The sequence below is a fragment of the Athene cunicularia genome (genome assembly GCF_003259725.1).
Source record: "Athene cunicularia isolate RWA chromosome 4 unlocalized genomic scaffold, athCun1 chr4_part1, whole genome shotgun sequence".
Taxonomy (NCBI): Eukaryota; Metazoa; Chordata; class Aves; order Strigiformes; family Strigidae; genus Athene; species Athene cunicularia.
Window position 1 is genome coordinate 25896683 of NW_020799098.1, and position 17976 is coordinate 25914658.

Consider the following 17976-nt stretch of genomic DNA (forward strand, 5'->3'; position numbering starts at 1 on the left):
GATTTTTCTAGTTTAAGGATTACTTTAAGCCTTATCCCAATGTCCTCCTTTTCAATATTAAGCATTATTTTTTGTATGTGGATATTCTCTCTTTCCATGAAGTAACCACAGTTTAATTTGACACTGTTGGGAGGGCTGACAAACTATAAGGGCATAATATAATAAATAAGAAGAATACAATTATTCATCCACCGTATTTTATAGAACATTTGAGAATATGGTAAAGACATCTGCTTACCAAAGTCCAATATGAGGTCTCTAATCCAGCCTTCAAACACACAGTTAGAACCACAAACTTAAAAGAGAGAGAGAGAGAGAGAGAGGATTCTTATTCAATATGGGAATCTTACTTAACACACTAAATTTATTAGTATGGGTAAACTTTCAGGAGAACCAAATAAGAAGTTTAATGATTTTCATATTGCATGTTTACTTGCACAAATGAAATAAGGGAAAGGATAACCAATCTCCAATTTAAATGTGACTTCCTTAATAATATTCAACAAAGTACTGTGTGTGTCAATGCACCTAGTTGTGTAATAGGATCCAAACCAAAGCCTGTAAAACAAACCGCAATCATTTCTATGGACCTGAAGAAGCTATGGAATAGCCTTTCCACTTTAATAGAATCTGGTCCTCCCAAAAAGCAGCACCCCCAAAGTGAAATTCTTTTAGACCATAGCTACCTGTATTTCTCCTCTTCTTTGTAAGTGTGTGCGCTTAAAAATGCCACTAAAAGATTTATAGATACACCTCAGTTACGAGCTAGTAATAGAACACTAAGAATTATTAGCTTTCGATAACAGTCACCACTCATTTGATTTGGAAAACTCTTCTTTTGTATTAGAAATCTTAAACATTTCCCTTGCCTCCTAGAACTTTGCAAGTCTGGCTCTTACTGAGTCGTTAGCTTCTTTACTGATGGTATTTTGGTTACACAGACAGGTTCATGAAAAGCGTATTCCACTTCAGCAGAGATGTCAGACTCCCTAGCTATGGAAGGGATGACTACCACTTTCTACACAAAGAGAGATTTAGATCACCTAGACGCTGAGCTGAAAGCTTGCAACTGCTCAAGCTTACATTAGTCTAAATTAAAACAAAAGTTCACTTTATTAGTACTTTATTAGTAAATAAGTCACCTTTGTCAAACTCTGAAAGCCAGAGTTAAACGTCTGCAGCCTAAGACCTTTGTTCTGCATACAAGTAACACGTTGAATAAATCTGTTATGGAATTTTCATTCTTCCCTCTTATCTTTATTTTTTCTATAGAGCAGTCTCTGAAAACATCATGTTACTGTCCTGTAGGACATGTTCTATTTTAGTTTAGTGATGAGCAGCAGTTGAAAGTTTATAATCCCACAGCAAGGACTAGTTGATTAAGGGAAATTTTTAATCTCATTCCTTTGAAATTCACACAGATGTGTTTTCTGTTTAGCAAAGAAATAGTTATTACATTCTGTAACTCATGTGAAAACGTATTACAAGTTTTGCTTTATGTGCAGCTGAAGAACATAAGGCTGAAAACCTGAGTCACAAGGACCAAGCTGCAACTGCAACATCTATAATTTAAACTCTAGTTTGTTGGCCAGGTTGGCAGCTATGATGTCAGTTTGCCTGTGGCTGAACTTCGAGTAGCCTCAGAAACTCAGAAGACATTTACTTAAGTGAGAAGTTGAAAATAACTGGTTAAATATATATGACAAGTCTTTCACTATATTTAGCGCATAGAAGGATGCAAATCCTGCCAGAAAGCTTTCACCCTAGCTAGAAGTTTATGCTTTTATTTCTGGAATCTTGTATTTCAATTATCACTGTATTATTAAGGACACAAAACCTCCACAACCCCACAGTGCCACAATTCCATTACCTAAAACATGTGTGAAATACAATTAGAAGAAAATTGAAGACTATGATGAGTGTTATAATTTACTGAGTCTATCCAGTTGTGGTACTGTACTTGGATAAGTGAAAAAAAAAGAATTATGGCAAGAAAAAAAAGTATTCATCTGGTACACTTGCTTGCTACTTTTGAGTCAGTTGTAAGAAAATATCCTTCCTTAAGATGAGATCAAGAATTCTCATTGCACAGACAAAACACACACTGCAGGTCTCTAATAAAGGAGATGTACCTTTTTTATATATACACCCTCCTCGCATCTTAACTGATACCCCCAACAAAGTTACCAACTATGCACAGTGGCTTCCTCAAGAATATGGGTTTTATTGCTTCCTCCTCCCCTTGATCCAAACTAACAATAGCTCACTGAATCCCACCCAGGAAACAGGAAATCAAACTTGTATTCTGTATAAAGCACTGAGCTTTTTTAAAAAGACCTCTCAAGAATGGTTGTACAAATATTTTCATGGCACTCTACTCCTATTTGAAATCTATGTTTGAAGAAGTAATTCCAGGACATGATATGAATCAGTGAACATTCCTGACTTTCTCTGTGGATCCAAAGAAACTATATTAATTTCTGAATCCCTTTGCTACTGACTTGTGCGCAAGTGATGAATGTAGACTTCCTAAAACCAGACTAAAAGCAATGGGAAAAATGAGAAGCTCTTAGTCTTGTGATTTTTGATATTTCAAAGCAATGACTGACAATTGTGAGCATATGTACACTTCATGTTCACAGATTTTTAAAAAATCTTCAACATCCCCCGATATTGAAAGCCTTTCAAATATGCATGTGTTCTCCAGACCTCCTTGAGTTCCTGTGCAAGAACAGGAATACATCAATTGCAACTCCCATCTCTCCCTAGATTTTCAATCTGAAGTGGAAAATCTGGAAAACAAATGAAAAAGCAGGTTGTCTGGACTTAAAATGGTGAAATAATGTTTTCTTGGGAAATTACTGGCCATTCTGCAGGTTAGTAGCAAGCAGTTAGGCTCTCAAAATGGTGAAGCTTCAGCTTTCCTAGTTGAAAACCAGTTGCAGGGTGACAGAACAATTGCACTGTGACCTCTGTTTTAACATTTATGGATACAACTTGACAAGTAGTAATAAGAAGCTCCAGGTTACTATGTTTAAAGTATAGGTGATGGAAAATGTTGTCACAAATCTGAAAGTGCAGGCTTTGATGTTTTTGAGTCAGCTGATGTCACAGATGATACGCAAGATATTTTGCAGTACAGTAAGTTTTCACACACTCAGTTCCACAGGACCTAGTCTAATCCAGTAAACTCTTAGTACAGCTATGTAACTTGTTTCCTCCTGGTGTCAAGCTTGGTTTTTGGAAAGAAGCACAGAGCAAAGCAACTGTGTGGGATGAAGTTCTGAGATTGCTTCAGGAAAGAACTTCAGCTGTGATTGCAACAGTATGTTGAATAATTGGGCTTAACAAGTGTACAGTTCTAACTCACTGTACAAAATGATGGCCAATACAAAGGATAATTTTAGAGCAATCAAGGAAAAGGAGATGCTATCAGAAAACTTAGGTGTTGGTCTTTGGTGCTAGAGTAGGTGAAGTTACCCAACTCATATATACATACATACAATTCATAAAATAAACTTCTGCTGAACTAACCAAGATTGCAACTTCCAAGTACAGTAAATAATGAAACATTTGCAGATAGGGTGAAAACTCAGTGCAGAGAACCTCTCCCCAAGAACAACCTGTCACTTAGAACAACAAGTGGTTCTGGTAAATACTCTTATGATAGGGAAAAGAGTGACATTCAGATAAATGACTGACTTCTAAACACTGCCTGGTGTTATGAAATCATAATGCAAATAGACCTGTGTCAGTTGAACTACTACTGTCAGGACTGAGCTATGACAATGACTATGACCTTACATCTTAATTTTATTAAGACTTGCACAGAAAACACTTACTCGGGATACTCCATCCATCCCTAATGGAGAGGAGTTCATCATATGATAGATTGCATGATCATATGTGACTAATGATAACAAAACATGCTGTGCTTGCCTTTTGGAACAGGGAATGGGAAGTGTAGAGCAAATACATTTTTAAGAGAATGTGTGAACAAACAATTTTTCAATGTGCCTGAAAGAACCTATTTAAAGTCCATATACTGACTGGCAGAAGAAACATTTTAACTGCCACAGCAGTAGAAAATACACAGAATATCCCTCCTGGTTAGCTGATCAGAAAACACTATTCAACATATTCTCTCATACACAGGAGATGCTGACTGTAGCTACATTCTCAAAGGACTACAATGTATTCTAGAATACTTTCCTTTTATTTCAGTTATGATGTTTCCCTATTCCCTAAGGAAATCAGTTTTGATGTGAATTTGTATATGTATTACAGGTCCTTTATTCTGACGGAATAATTACTTTCTTTTTTGTATCTGCCAACAACAGGAAGTTGAAAATTAATTAAAATCTTAATGTTGAAGAACAGAGGAGAGTACGCATGAGTCTAATTTTGCTTCTATGAGATCTTGGAAAACCCTCATTTATTGGTTAACATTGACACCTAGCAAGTGAAAAAGTTATTTAGCTTCATTAATTTATTCTAAGAGATAAAATATTAGAAGAAAAAAAGCAATACTGACTAGTATCTATAAGAACAACAGAAGATTAGTTAGGTGTGGTGCAGGTGAAATTCTGGAATTTTGGTTGTCTCTGAAGAGGCATCCCAGAAACCTTGGTTGCATATGGCTCCATCTCTCTTTCGAGGCCCCATGATAAATTGAGAGAGGGAGAACAGAACTGTATCTTCAAAAGTCCACAAACCAGTTCCATATCCATTAACCTGGAATTTCTCCAGTGCAGAAACTTATCTTAAATTAATGAACATGCTAATTACAATTCTCATTATTAAAAAAATTAGACAGTTTCCAATAAAGAATAGGTTTATCTTCTGCATATTTCTTAAACTGCTTTGTTTTAAAAACTGGGATTATAATGCAAAATGCACTTCAAAGCTTCTCAAAGAGCCATTCAAATGAATCGTAGGCAATGTAGATAGTCAGCTGCTGTATCACCAGATAGCTGTAGGAAGACTTACAGTGTATACAGTGTTACCCAGGAGCAGGTAATCTGAAGTTTTACCACTGCCAAATACGGTACCTGGAGAAAGAAACAGTGACAAAAATAAAAGCATGTAAACATTTAAATATCCATAATAGCAATATATATATATATATATATAAATATATATATATATATATATATATATATATATATATAAAAATAAATAAAATAAATCTTAATTTTGGTATGGAAGAGATGGTAGCGCTTCCTGCAGGGTAAAACCAGCGGATTTCATCTTGAACTGTATTGAACAGTAGACATCTATGACTTTTATAATTGCTAGTTAAGACTCTCAGCGTCTTCAGGAATTACGCTAGAAACACAAGCTTTTTGTAACATCATATACCAATATGAATAATATTGATTTCAGTAATAATTCAATTAGAGTGGCTTTACAATCAGAGATACAGTATCTTCCCTTCAGTAAAATATGAAATATAATAGCTATAGTGTACATTTATTGTAACATAAGTAAGCAGAAAGCTTAGAGAGTCAGATTGTCACTGATTCTGAATATTTTTGGTATAGAAGCTTATCTTTGCTCTTATGCATATTTCTGAGTTCAGTTTAAGTAAAAACACAAAATATACTCAATTTTAATGCTTGAGATGCTTGTTATTTGTAACATTTTCAAAATGTACCCAACTCAAATCTGTGGATTCATATAAATATGTATCCATTTTACTCATGTGGATACACACACAGCATTTATGCAAAGAATCAATGCCCTAAAGAGATGTGATTGCATAAAAATCACATCTACTGTGGTTCTTAAGTTCAGAGCTCTGAAGCAGTACATTTATGCTTATTTAAGAGAACATATTTTATGACTATTGCTCGAGTACAGGCTTTTCTGATCCCAGTTCTGTGAAGGTTCTTGGCAGACATGGGACAACGCGCAACTGAACTAGAGGGAATTCCTCATTCTCAATCAGAATTATTGAGTTTGCTAAATTTCTACGTGTTCAGTTCAGAAACGCTTTTAGCACTCAAGATTGTTCATATACTGCAACTAAACTAGAGCCCTTACTCTGCTGTAGAGATTCTAATCACTGGGATATTGCTTTTTACTTCCATCACATAAAGAGATATCAAAATATTGTGCATGTAGTAAGGAAGGATAAAATAAGACATCAAAAATAAAGACAAAGAAAACCCACTAATGATGAGAGAACATAAGGAAAGATGTTTTTAAAAAGCTGTGTTGGAAGAAAGAAGAATAAAGGCATTTGGGTTTTTTTTGGGGGGTAGAGTGGGTTTAAAACTCCTTCTATGGGGCTGGCCAGAGAAAGGTGACAAGCTGATAAAAATGATCTGTTGCGGGAGATATGGACATATACACAACCAATATGATCAAGCAACGCCAATTTATTGAAGGTAAGCAAGCCCTTTTATAATGCTTTCTCCTGTGCATGTGAATGGTACGTGGTACAATCCTTATGATTGGATAGTTAGCTTTGTCCACGCGCTTCAAGCCTTCTTGTGATTGAATAAGCGCCACACTCCATCTTTCTCCGCCCAACCCATCTCCTGAAGTTAGTTGTTTGTTGAGTTCTTTGTTCTCCCTTCAGGGTTATGTCCTTGTCATGTCCTTGCTGAGGCGTGCACACGTGCAGGATTGCTCACATGTCCATTATCTCCCAACATATCCCACTTTTTGTTTTTGAGCAATCCACATTCCTTGCGGGCTTTTTTGCAACAATTGTTTAATACAACAAACTAAGCATGGTAAAATAATGACAAACATCACAATTACAACAATTCCCCCTTGTAACAACTTCTTCAACTATTTTGTGAACATAGTTAACTTTCCTATGTAACTTGGGCCCCCTACTGGTTTGGAAGGGATTTCAATAAACTAATCACTGTCAGAACAACCGCAAGGTTTAGGATTGTGAGATTGACCTTCTTTCCAAGGCCGCACCCAGCGAGATGGAACCCACCGTAAACCATGTTCTGTAAGCAAACACATATAACCTCTGCCTGTTAATTGTACTTTAACAGGTCCTTCCCATTGCCCAGTATTTAAGTTTTTGAACATAACTAATGGTTGCTGTGTGCCCATAGATTGCTCAGCGTCACCTTTTATTGCTAAACTGTGTATCATCATTGGTGGTTCTTGATGTTCTCCTGTAAGCCTCAAAAAGTTCAAAACATATAAAAATTTGTTTAATTGTTCAGCTGGCATCATACCTGACATTCCCCCTTTTTGTTTTTTGAAGCATTTGTTTCAGAGTTTGATGAGCCCGTTCGATGATCGCTTGTCCAGTGGGAGAGTGTGGAATTCCTGTGCAGTGTTTAATGCCCCATAAGATACAGAAGAGTTGGAAGCATCCAGAAATATATGCTGGACCATTGTCTGTTTTGATCTTTCTTGGCACCCCAAGTACAGCAAAAGAACTATATAAATGTTTTTCAACATGTTTAGCTGTCTCTCCAGCTTGAGCTGTAGCCCAAATAGCCATGGAGAAGGTATCAGTAACATTGTGTACATATTTTAACTTACTAAATTCTGCTATGTGAGTAACATCCATTTGCCATAATTGCAAAGGTGATAGGCCCCGTGGGTTAACTCCTGTTCCTAGGCCAAACCCTACTTTTTGTCAGGATGGGCAAGAGGCAACAATGCCCTTCGCATCTGCAAAAGAAATTTTTAATTGTTTATGCAACATTTTTGCTGACTGACACAAAAAACTATGAGATTCTCTAGCTTGTGCAAGCAAATTTGGAGAGGGTCCAGACCACGCTGGAGCAACTAATTGATCGGCTAGTTCATTTCTATACCCTAATCCTTCTTTGGATTGGCGACTTCTGATGTGAGTTATGAAGTAGACAATGCTTCTCTGATCAAGAGTGTGAACTAGTTGTTGCAACAGTTTCCCTAAGCGTTTCTTTTTTTTTTTTTTTCTTTTCTTTTCTTTTACTTGTCCTCGTTCAATCCTTTTTACTACTCCTACTACATAGAGTTAATCAGACACTACATTTAATCCTATATTTGGGCAGGACAAAAATGCTCACAAAACTGCTTGGAGTTCTAATTGTATTTGTTGTGCATGACACAATTCTATCTGTTCTATAATTATTTGCAAATTAATTTTATGTTTACTATCAGCTTGAACAGTAGTGTTCAATAATGGCGTTAATGGCTTTAGATCATCATTGGTAATACCACATGAATTTCTAACCCATTGGATGTCTCCAATCATTTTTTGGACATCATTTAATGTGTCAGAGATCATGTAAAAGTCACTATTTATTACTTTTCTGAGTTACTCAAGCTAATAAGCAATCTGCTCACCGATATTATGGTTATATCCGCATTAGTATTTAAAATGTCTGTCAGTTCAACAGATTCTTTAGCTTTAGTGAGGGCACATTTTACTAGAGGTTAACCTTGTGTTACTGTCTGAGCTCAAAATATTTGAGAAGTACCTGTTGATCTAAATCTTAAGTCACTGCAGCTTCTCGGCATACTATTAGCACAGCAATTTTTGATCTTTTTGTGACAATATTTTCTTGAGGCAGATGGTACAGAGGTGCACTTTCAAGACAATAATTAACATAGAATTACTGCCTCCTGCTAGAGGAGATATTTCACTTAAGACACTTAAAACACTTAGCCTGAACAAAGAGCAGCACTGATGACCCAGCAGGCGGGCACTAGGGCCCTCCGCTGCTGCGTTCCTCCCCGGCCGCTTCCCTGGCGGGTCAGAGAACTCCACACTCCGCAGCTGCAGCTGGGCTGCATCTCACACGTGCAAAACAATCACTCATGGAAAACAATCACACAGCCACACAAAGAAGCTTCTTACACTTATTACTTACACAACATAAAATGACAAATATCACAAATATCAAAACGCCATTGTCTGAACAGATTGGTAAGCAGGTACTGGAACTGAATACCCAGGTGGCAGGTCAGAGGCAGACGGTTGTGGTTCCGTGCCAGATGAAAAGGTATATGATCTGTGCTCCATCTTCTCCCCCCGTGTTGCAGCCAGTTTTTCAAGCTTGTCCTCAAGTTGCAGGAGTAAGGTTTCTGTGTTTGAAATGCCGACTTGTGAGGCAGGGCTCTGCTCTCCCTGCGAGGAAGGCACAGGCAGTGATACGTCAGTACTGCCCACGTTCCCATCGCACCTCGCCCACTGCTGGACTCCGGCGGCTTCCTTGCTCTCTCCTCACTCTCCTCTCCAAGGGTGCCAGGCGCGCTTCCGGCTTCTCTGGCTCCCACCTGCGCAGCCCTGGTCTATTCCTGCTGCCCGCCGCAGTCCCGCCAGTGCGACTGATGAAGCAAACAGGTTTTTTGGCTGACCTAATGCGATGGGATCTGCCAGCGGTGCAGGCACTGAAGGCGGCATATCAGAGCCAGAAGCCGCTTCTACAGCTGCAAAGGCGGAAGCGACAGCCACGTGGTCGCCACTCAGCTCCTCCATTGTCTCGCGGATCAGCTTCCAGAGCATGGGATAGCCACTCACTACTTCTGCTGACCTTCCCCCTCACTTACTGAGTCCCAAAGCTGTTTTGCTATGGATTCCCAGGTATATATCTCAAGTGTCAGACCTGCACTGGAGATAAGTCCTCTTTCCCGGCTTCATTATTCCAAGCCTGTCAGGGTGGACATATCGAATTTTATCCCTCTCATGGAGAGGATATTTTGGAGAACTTTCACCACTGCTCACTTGTACCTGTCAAGAGCAGACCCCATTCCTCCATGGCTGCCACTTCTTTTTGCAATCTTCAACCCAAATTACAGCGCACTGCTTCCTTACCCTCAGACTCTGGGGTAGAGTCTGGATCAGTTTCGACCAGCTTTCCACCCTAGATGGCACCTCTGTCGAGTCCTCAGCAAAGATTTGTGCCAATCTTGAGGGTCCCTGTTCGGGCACCACTTTGCGTGAGCTATGGACACGCACACGACCAATATGATCAAGCAATGACAATTTACTGAAGGTAAGCAAGCCCTTTTATAATGCTTTCTCCTGTGCACGCGAACAGTACATGGTACAATCCTTATGACTGGACAGTTAGCTTTGTCCACGTGCTTCAAGCCTTCTTGCGATTGGATAAGCACCACACTCCATGTCTTTCTCTGCCCAACCCATCTCCTGGAGTCGTTGGTTTGCCGAGTTCTTTGTTCTCCCTTCAGGGTTATGTCCTTGTGTCCTTGCTGAGGTGTGCACACGTGCAGGATTGCTCACATGTCCGTTATCTCCCACCAATCTGTAGTTGAAAACATTTAGTCTTCCACTATCTTCAGCTATAAAAGCATATGGTATATTAAACGCTGCTAATTAAGTATTTTTTCACATTTGTATCCAGTGTTTTTCCAGCCTTCGTATCACCTTCACACATACTTGAAATGAAATTCACTTCAGTTATGGATGAAGCGTGCCTCCTTTCTAAAAGCTTTTCAGAAACTGTAAAGCCATTTATCACAGGAAAAAAAAGGTCTATTTATTGATATTCTGGAAGAGACAGCAGGTGAAAGTTCACACAAAAGAACAGAATAAAAAAGCTTGCAAATAGTTCTCTTTAACTTAGTCCTCTCCCATTGCAAGACAAGAAACTCACAATGGCTGTCTCCTTAGGTCTAGTGATACCGATTGCCTTCCGGGGACTTCCCGATTTAACCTCCTCCCTGAACAGGGTTGCACACCACAAAGGACTACAACAGCGCTGGAAGCCTGAAAACAAAGCTGAGACCATGACTCATTTCAAAGGTTATACAAAAGAGGGAGAGTTGGTAGGTTTACTTGTAGATGTAAGTTTGGCTTCTGTCATTTACTATTATGTTGGTAAAATTGCATCAGAAAAGCTTCTGTAAAGATTTATGTCCTTGTCACTTTTCATATCCACATGACAGTACAAAGAGTGCAAAGATTGTAGTTTTGGCTACTGTACGATAGCTAGGTCCCATGAAGCAAATTCTGACAAACAATACTTACAAATCCATACCTATTGTCTGATCACAAATTTCTTGGTAAACTCTACTACGATGTGTGCAATTTGAGATTTTCCACTTGCAGACAAGAAAGAGGTGGACAAATGTGACTAAAGAGTACACAGGACAAAACGCTCAAAAAAAGAACGACTGTGAGCTTTGGGAGTTCTTCATGATCTTCAAGATTTGATTTTCAATGTACTAATAAATACCTGATCAAACACGTACTCTCTGCTGCTTAACAATATATATCTAGCAGTAAGCATAATGAGGATAAAACAGAGGAACAGGCAGACAGCTAAGTCTGTTCCCATTAGTCAGAGTGCTGGGACTCAGCATTCTTTTGCACTTAAAGCTGAGCTATCCCTCATTCTTCCCATTCCTCCTTTCATGTCTCAGGATCCTTCTGCACCTTTTCTTTGCTAAAAGAAGGTGGAGGCTGAGACTTGTTCTCAGAAGTTCCTCTCTCTGGTGGATCTTTGTGGCAGGCATCAGTTCCTCCCTAGGAAATCAGTAGCATTAGTTCCCTTTCCTCTTTACACACAGAGTCATCAGATATCATTAACTGCAGCTCCCATCCTGTGCTCATTTCCTCTTCACGCAGAACTCTCTGCGCTATCCAGACCCATGGCAGGTACTGGTTATACTGTCCACCATGTACACAATCCCCAGGTCCCATTTCTACTCTCCTTTCTCACCTGGCCTTTTTCTAGGAATGAAAGAGGAAAACAGAAGGCAATGTGTTCAGACTTAGAGACAGCCACTTTCCAACAGGTGAGTTCTAGCCCAGGGCCTGTGAGCAGAAGAGCCCTGTGCTATACAGTGCTCTCACAGGTGCTCGTGCAAGCATCTCAGCTTTGCTATTCACACATGAACTTTATTCTGCATTACCACATATATTCATTAAACATTTCTCCATTATGTAATAGTTCTCACACAGATTGGCTACAGCTTTGAACAGGGATTTTAGTTTGGATTTGAGGTTGTGTTGTTAAAGTATGCATTGACATTTTGGGACCTCTTTCCTCCTGGGCTGTCTAAACCTCTCCAACACAAACCACTGCCACTGAACTCACATCCAGTGCAATGTGAGTGACCTTCCAGAGAAAACAGGCTGCTACCTACTCCCTTTAACCCATCACAAGTTACTGCGTATAAAATACTCCACAAGTAATCTTCCCCCTAACCTTTTTTGGCACAGCAGCTGTGACCATCTTGCTCTCATTTCAACAGTTTCAAAATGTCCATGAGAATACTTCCGTCCCCTATGCCAGAGCAGACTGTCTGGCTATATCAGGAAAACTGAGAAGGGTACTGATTTTACAGACAAGCTGCAGGGTACACACTTTTTTTTTTTTTCTCTCCCCACAAAGTGGAAGCAAAACAACCCCCCACCCCTATGAGAACTAACACACAAACATGCCCACAAACTGGAAGCAGTGCTTTCAAGTTTGCTCTAATTAATAAAGCTTTACTCTCAACCACCTTGTTTCCTTCTGCAGCTCAGATGCATATGCAACAGTTGAACTAGAAAAATGACAGGACTTGAGCTATCCAAGATGTCCCAGTTTCCTCTGTCTCACAAGCCTACTCATATAGATGTAAACTAACAGGTTAGTATGCCCTTGAATTAACAGGGGAGAAAGTATACACATCAGAAATGAAAGTGTACAAAATGTAGCAGATGCTGCAAGGGACAGTAGTGATTTAGGATCTTGTAGGTATTTATCATGGTAGTGTAATATATATAAAAATAGCATAATTAAATAGCAATCTCTCTTTTTCCATTGTTTCAGTTTACTAAAAATCTATTTATATAGTTTCATGTACACGTACATAATATTACTCTTACTTTTAAACAGATTTTAAATAAAACATTTTAAATATAATGCATTTGATCTAGTTCTAGAAATGGTATCTTGAAATTTAATCACACAAAACTGTTAGTACTGTAAAGTTTTCCTAAGAAAAAAATAAGTTATATAGATATTTTGTACCTTTCAACATTTATATTTGTATTTTTCATAATACTTACCATGCTGGAGGGCTTTTAGTGGAAACCAAAACAGAATGAATGAGTGGAAGAGGCCATTTAAACAATGAACCCAGAAAACCTAGGGGAAAACAGAGAAACCATGAGAACCATTTGCAATAAACTAGCTCTGTGAACCCTGACCTTTCTTTTTATCTGTGTGTTAGATTCACAAAATGTGTTTCTGTCAGGCCACCACTGTGAAGTAATATAACTGACAGGCACTTTCTGCCTCTTAGCTCTTCATGGGTCATTTGTTTATTTTTATGTTTCAAAAAAAAGTGTGTATTATCGCCTTCTTTTAATTTCAAATCAGAAGGGAAATTAAAATGCATACATACGGGAATATCATCAGAAAAATTAAACTAAAGCAGACAACTGGAACAATTGCTACATTCTAAGTAGGGAATTAGAGGATTCTAGTTTTTACAATTTATGTTTTGTGTAATAAGAAATTTCAACGGTAGGAAAATCAAAACCTTAGTTTTACATATACCTGCCTACATATTTCCACACACAAAGCAATTACAAAATGACAAATAGAAGTATCTTCTTTAATTTCTTCTTACATGCTCCATTCTTGAAGTGCATAGCTGCATCATATTAACGTTCCTTTAATGTATTTGCTAAATAATTCAAATTTTACTTTCAAACTTAGTTTCTTTTGTAAAATATGCCTTCTACAAATAACTGTATCAAGTTGAAGGATAAACAAGCTATTGACTCTTTCCATAATATATTGTATAAAAACATAAAAAGACTCAAAAATATGTAACCCATTTCCTTCAGTATAGCAATCACGTTTTTTCATTAACAATGCTTTTGACTACTATAGCCTTTATTATAACTAACTTATGCATGTTATGACTGTTAAGGTGTTCAAACAATTGAAATTAAGTTGCCTGCCTCATAACATTTTCCACAATGTTTCAAAGTCTTTTGTTAGATTATACAACTAACTAGGTTGTACGATCCAATTTACACTCCAATACTTCGCACATTTGAACTTGTGCTACTCATTAACCTTTGTCTCTCCTTCTTGCTATGTCATTACCAGAAGTTTTTATTTGACAGAAAGCACAGGTGGGTGCAAGAAAAATTAGTTCTACTTTTCCATTTTCCTGACAAATTCTTATTGTTCCGTGCTAATCCTTTAACCTCTGTCATGACCTCATAACCTTTGATCCCTTTTACCATAACAAACATCTGCATCAACATTCAAGGCAGTAAAGTTTCCAAATCTTTAACACCAACTATTCAACTTATATAGGTGGGAATTTTGTAGCTGGGAAGTTTGCAGACATTTACTCATAGCAAGTATTATATGGGAATATTCACAGAATTTCCAATGAAGTCAACAATACCTCTGTGCAATAATAAAAATTACAGGCTTATTTAAAACCAGAAACATCCAACAACTTTAACTCATGACTCACATTAATTATTAAAACTATCACAACACAAGTGTCTGTATTAATGGACCATGAAGTCTAATATTTGCAAAGCATTCACAGTGACACAATAAATTATTTTCCCTAGTTTCCTTCCAACTTTCAGGTTTGTTCTTGTAGGTTAAGGGATGAAGTAATGAAGGAGAAAAATCTCATATACTTTAGTGAACAAAGATAGTTTAGACAAGTAATTTTATATATAGAGATACTCTAGTTTTACAGCACGTGGCACAAATATGAGAGGCAAGTATGCTGTATCATCTCTGCACATCTACCACAGACCATCATGTGTAGGCATTAATGCAATGACAGACTGAAAACGTCCCCAAGCTCAACATACAATGATATTACTTGAAATGTCCCAATTATATTTAGAAAAATCAAATAAAATCAGAAGGAACTCTTACAAACATCATGGTATTCATGAAATTGCCTATTCAGGAACAAGTTTAGTTTATTTTTTTAGAGATTATTTATGGACAAATCTGTAGACCATGTATTTTTAATATTAAAGAGATCTACATTCTTTTACTACTTCTTGTACTAGTCTCTCTAAGATGAATGTTGCCCATTTCGCATCAAAAGTAGCCTCAGATTCTTTTTGATCCACCCTGACACATTCTTAACTGGCTCCAAGTATTTTTTCCCCAAACTCAAAATTAAACCATAAAATCACAATTCCAAATTGACAAAGAATAGTACCAAGTCCCTCCCTCTACAAATCTAATGACAGCTCTTATTGTCCCCTGCAACACTTCTCCACAGGCTTCAGTAATCCATTTCCATATAACAGTACAAATACATACAGCTCAGCAACAGAGAGGTCTAATCACTTCTGCCTATAGAAGACAGCTTTATTACCAGCAGGAAAAAAAAAAAAAAAAAAAAAAATCATGGCTGAAAAAAATAAAATGCTTGCTGTCCATTTTGGTACTTGCTAAAAATGGATAAATATTAATTGTACCATCCACAGATAAGCGGACAACTGGAAACAGTAGTAATAAAAATCCCTGCCATTTTTAATTATGAGCAACATGGAACAAAAAGGGTAACTATATGGAATTCCTATTAATTTCTGCTTTAATTATATTTATTTTTTTAAAATCTACCTTAGTATTAAAGTCCAGTGCATTCTGGGAAGTCTTGTATAACTCAGGATATTTCAGCATGTTTTCTTTTCGGCAGGATCTCTCAAATATTCCAAGAGTTAGTGGAGGCATTGCTGTAAACATCTAGATGGATTAAAAAAACACATATTGTAAAACTTTAGAGGCAAAGACTTGTTTAAAGACTGCTTACTCAAGAAGCTTTCATGATTATTGTTGAAAGTAACTAAAACCACACAAATCATCTTACCACATTGTAAAGACCTATACACCATCTTTCAAAAAGAATCTGTCCAGAAAAGCCATTGACAAATGCAAACCAGACCTGAAAAACAGGAGGACCGTGTATTACTCAAATGCCTTGCAAGGTAAGATACGTAGATTTTTTCCTTAGCTTCACAAAAATGGGTATCCCTAGAACACATCTACAATACAGTTGAAAACATTCTGCTTTAAATCTATTTTAAAAAAAACCCCAACCCAACTTGCGTTCAGGAATGGATAATGGGAAATCTAGTCAAATATATGAGCAATTACATCTAAATATGAAAACATCTAAAGGAGGTATCTATTTTCAGAAGAAATTTCATGTTCTTTAAGTATTTAAGATTGTTTTAATTTCACTGCATTTGTATTGTACTTAATTCTTAATGAAATAAAAATTCTGAGAAATACAGGGTGAGTAACCTACAGATTAGATGCAATCATTGTCTTATTAGCAAACTTTCTAACTAATACAATTCATACAGTAAGCCGCAGTTCGAAACTGGAAACTGTACTAATATTCCTTACTCATACAGGAAACTCATGAGAGGATGAGGCTTTACCAGAGCACTAAATCAACTACAACTCTTAGTTAACAAATACAAATTCACCTACAGAGAACTTTAGAGAGGCAACCGGATAGCTCTTTCATTGCATAAGTTTTATCACTTTTTGCTAAAAGGTTAAAAAAAAAAATTAATTTGAAAGGCACAATAATACATCTTATGTTTTTCAGTACAGAATGCAGCATAACTGCTTTATTCTATTTCTTCATGCTTATATTAGTTCAATGACAAAGTGGAGAAGCAGCATGTCTAATGAACCTTTATTATAAGTTACACTGAAACTATATTGCCTACGACAAACATCACGCTGTAAAGTGACAGAAGTTAGGATTATCTCAACAACATTCTTCTCAATTTAAGACTCATTTTTCAAGTGAATTTTAGATGCCACTTTGCAGAGACTTTGCTGCAGTTCACATCTGACTTTATTATGGAAGCATGAAACGCTACAATCAATGTGTACATTTATTGACACATACCCAGGCTGGCCTCCAGGTGACCAGGTTCTATGACCAAGTTCAGGTATTTTTATTATGTGGTGGAATGTTTGAACATGTTTGTTAATACTTTGAGATGGAAACACCCCTAAAATTAGCAACTACCAACACTAAAAATGGAAAGTAAAATCCAGCCAAAATTGCTGTTTGTTCAACCAATAAATGAAAAGTACATAGATTTATTTGGTGGCCACTTACTGGAACAAGATTGCATTTCAGACAGTGTTTAACAAAAGGACTACTCTCCAGGAAGAAAACAAAACAGATCGCAAGTAGACATATATCTGACCCTTCATAAATCAAGGAGTATATGGAAAGAATAGTAACTTTCAGTTGTGATTTAACTAGCAGTCACAATGTTACAAAACAAATTTATAAAGAAAAGGCCTAAATATATGTACTGAATCTATTCCACATATTCACTACTATTAAAGGTAAGTGATGTTAAGCAACACTTGAAATTGTTTTGGAGTGACTGTTTTAAAGAAATGCAAATATTTAAGAAAAAATTTTAATTTGCAACGGAACGACATAGTTGCTATCAAGCCTCTCAGAAATGCTATAATTCATATTAGTCCTTAAAAATCCATTCAAATTTATTTTGTGCAGAATTTGTTAAAATTCTCAAGCTTTTTAAACTGAAAACAGTTTTAATGTAGAATTGTAAAGAAATCCTTTAAGGCATAATATTAACTTCATGCAATCTTAGCATTTACTTTCTTCCAAAGAAAGCATGTAAGTTGTAGGCATTTTAGTTCAGTTTAGTGTAATACGGAACTGGAACACATCTTGTTGAGAGCTCTAGGTTCAGGCCAAGAAGAAATGATATTTGGTAGCACCCCATAGTTCTAAAGTTCTCGCTGAATCTATCAAAAAATGGCTGGGAAAAGAAACCTTTTAATATGGCCAAAACCAATGCCCCCTGTAGTAGAAACACTACTGTTTTGTGTAATACCAGATATACTACTTTAAGAGACAAAGCACCTTTAAGCAGAAATAGAGATTTTTCTACTGTTTACAAGGTAGTATTTGAATGTTGACATTAACACCACTTATGGCTAAAAAGTAATTAGCAGATGTAGGGAGTTAAAAAAGGCAGGAAGG

General features: G+C 37.1%; 1 protein-coding gene across 1 annotated transcript in view; it reads right to left on the reverse strand.

Annotated features, from left to right (window-relative positions):
• The window catches only part of ATP8A1 (ATPase phospholipid transporting 8A1), a 113508-nt gene that overhangs the window by 22810 nt on the left and 72722 nt on the right, over window positions 1-17976 (reverse strand). The window contains exons 28-32 of the mRNA XM_026846964.1: window positions 15796-15870; window positions 15549-15671; window positions 12992-13070; window positions 4990-5051; window positions 239-295 (exon numbers count right to left, since the gene is read on the reverse strand). Coding sequence (XP_026702765.1) covers window positions 239-295; window positions 4990-5051; window positions 12992-13070; window positions 15549-15671; window positions 15796-15870 — 396 coding nt within the window. The remainder of the gene's footprint in view (window positions 1-238; window positions 296-4989; window positions 5052-12991; window positions 13071-15548; window positions 15672-15795; window positions 15871-17976) is intronic.